This window comes from Glycine max, chromosome 18 (genome assembly GCF_000004515.6).
Source record: "Glycine max cultivar Williams 82 chromosome 18, Glycine_max_v4.0, whole genome shotgun sequence".
NCBI classification, from domain to species: Eukaryota; Viridiplantae; Streptophyta; class Magnoliopsida; order Fabales; family Fabaceae; genus Glycine; species Glycine max.
Genome location: NC_038254.2, coordinates 9,115,634 through 9,118,270, shown reverse-complemented (window position 1 = coordinate 9,118,270; position 2,637 = coordinate 9,115,634). Strand labels below are relative to the sequence as shown.

Here is a 2,637-nt window from a genome sequence, read left to right as displayed (position 1 = left end):
AACCAACCCACTTCAAAATTTCCCCTCGCAACATTAACCTCCTCGCATTAATCGCATAAATGGAAAGGTCCTTATTGTCATTTCACAACCTCACAATAAATTCCATCGCCAACAATCGAGAAAGATTTAAAAAAACTCAAAATGAAAATAAAAAAAATTAAAATAAAATAGAAAAAGAAAGGATGAGAAAATATTATTCAAAGAAAATTAGTTTATATACTTTTAAAGTTTTTATACCGTTATTTAATTAGAAATGATCATATATAGTAAATTTTATTAATTTTTTAAAAAAACATTAAAAATTATTATTTTTATTTTTAATTGATTAACAATATAAAAATGTTGATATAGAGAAATTAAACTCTTATTAAAAATAAATTCTGTTTCTATGTTTTGTATATAAGATATTTCATACTATTCTATTCAAAATTATAGTGATTATATTTTTTTAAGACAATTATGATAAGAAAATAACAAATATACCATAATGATTAATGAGAGAATAAAAATCTTTTAAACTAGTAATGGAAAGCCTGTTTATTCTAAAAATAATGGATAAGGAAGATTTATTTTAAAAAAAAGAGAATGAATGAAAGGTCATTACATTACAGCCACAGCCGAGAAACCCACAGGGAAAGGAAAGAAAAGAAAGAAAGAAAAGTAGAAAACTACACTCTTGAGGTCCATTCTCAATCTTATTAATATATTTTTGTGTAGATGAAGATCAAGAGAAGGTGTTGTCATGCTACCTTCCTTCAACCACAAACCCTCTCTCCCTCTACCACCCATTCTCTTTTCTCTCTCTTTCTTTCCCCCTCCCTCTCTCACCTACTCAATCTCATCACCACCACCATCATCATCATGATCTTCTCCAATCTCTATAACCTTCAATCACTCAAAACCTCACCATTAAACCAAATGAGTTGACCCATTTGTGAGAACAATTCTCCCTAAGAAAAGGTCAAAGGCTGCAACTTTTTCTTAACCAATCTCACAACATTTTGCAACGTTTTTTCTGGTTCGGTTTGGTTTTCTGGGTCGTCTTGGAATTCAAAAAAGATTCCAACTTTGAAGATGGGTAGGGGCGGAACCGCCGCGGCGGCGGTGGAGATCGCCGAACCCGGTTCAAGGCCGGTTTTTTTCAAAGAACCGCGTTATAGGGGCGTCAGAAAAAGACCGTGGGGCCGGTTCGCCGCCGAAATCAGAGACCCTTTGAAGAAAGCCAGGGTTTGGCTCGGAACCTTCGACACCGCCGAGGAGGCGGCGCGTGCCTATGACACGGCGGCGAGAACCCTCCGGGGGCCGAAAGCAAAGACCAATTTCCCACTTTCTCCGCCGTTCTACCACCCCGATCCGTTTTCCGATCACCGGTACTTTGACGGCGCTGGCGCCGGCGAAGATTTCCAGGATCACCGGCGACCCACCTCCAGTGGTATGAGCAGCACCGTAGAATCCTTCAGCGGCCCACGCGCCGCCGTGCCGGCGAAGGCGCCGGTGATTGTCAACCGGAGATATCCCCGGACGCCGCCCGTCGTTCCCGAGGACTGCCGCAGCGACTGCGACTCGTCGTCATCCGTTGTGGACGACGGAGACGGCGACAACGTGGCGTCGTCGTTCCGGCGAGAACCGTTGCCGTTTGATCTAAACGTGTTACCGTTGGACGATGCTGACGTGGCAACCGATGATCTGTTCTGCACCGTTCTTTGCCTCTGAAGAGAAGAAATTGAAAACGGCACGAAATGATGTATTTGGTTCGTTGAAGGAAAGGAATTATTAATTTTTTTCTATTTTTACTCTTTATTATCTACTTGAATATTTTTTTATCTTTCTCTTTTTCCCCACTTATTTTAACTATGCGGAGAAAAATGAAAAAGAAAAATATGATTGATGATCAGTTATGAAGATTATGGTAATATGATCTTAATTTCTGTGAAGAGTAAGTCTTCAGGGTATTGTTTCAGATTTTTTCTCTCTCTAATTTTCTATTCCGTTTTTCAGTGTAATGACAAACCAAAAAAAGTTGAAAGCAATATTTTACGTTTGATAGGAGAATTAATTTGCATTAACGCTTACCTGACAAATCATACTTGGTATGTGTCTGTATGTATAATACGAGTTAAAGAACGAAATTAGTTATCATTGATGATCAACGATCATTCATCACATTTAGAGGACTAGTTTCTATCTATGGTTTGATTCTTTTTGCCCATGTTGATTTTTTCCCCATTGTATTGTGAGCGAGACTATTGAATGCAATGGATACTTGACAAAACATATTACATTTTGGTTCGGTTGATTTTAAATCCATGTGTTTTACTTGAGTGGGTGGACAATTTTGATTGGTCACGAAACATGGATTTTTTTTTTAGTGTACAAATGTACAATAGCATAGCTTTTCCAATAATAAGTTTCATTTTTTTTCTCCCCTCCTTTGAGCTAACCAAGATAGCTTGGGAAGCAACTTTGTTAGGTGAGGGAGGTAGATGGTGATAATTTCTTGTTTCTTTTTCTCATTGTGGGAGCAATGGCAGTAGGAAAAGAACAATCATGTTGCCTTCTATAACACTCAAGATTTTTGGCAGGGTGAGTAATTTGGATTTTGGGCGGTGAATGATTAGATAGAGAGAGATACTTCTC

The 2,637-nt window shown here is 38.2% G+C and overlaps 1 protein-coding gene across 1 annotated transcript; it reads left to right on the top strand.

The window, feature by feature from the left end:
* The first annotated feature begins 604 nt into the window (after window positions 1–604).
* LOC100782025 (ethylene-responsive transcription factor 7) lies at window positions 605–1,787 on the top strand. Its single transcript, XM_003551818.5, has one exon. It carries the CDS (start codon window positions 1,075–1,077, stop codon window positions 1,711–1,713), a length of 639 nt encoding a protein of 212 aa, XP_003551866.1. The 5' UTR covers window positions 605–1,074; the 3' UTR covers window positions 1,714–1,787.
* The last annotated feature ends 850 nt before the right edge of the window (window positions 1,788–2,637 follow it).

Coding starts and splice junctions, on each gene's coding strand:
- LOC100782025 (XM_003551818.5), top strand. CDS start 1,075: ATGGGTAGGGGCGGAACCGCCGCGGCGGCGGTGGAGATCGCCGAACCC.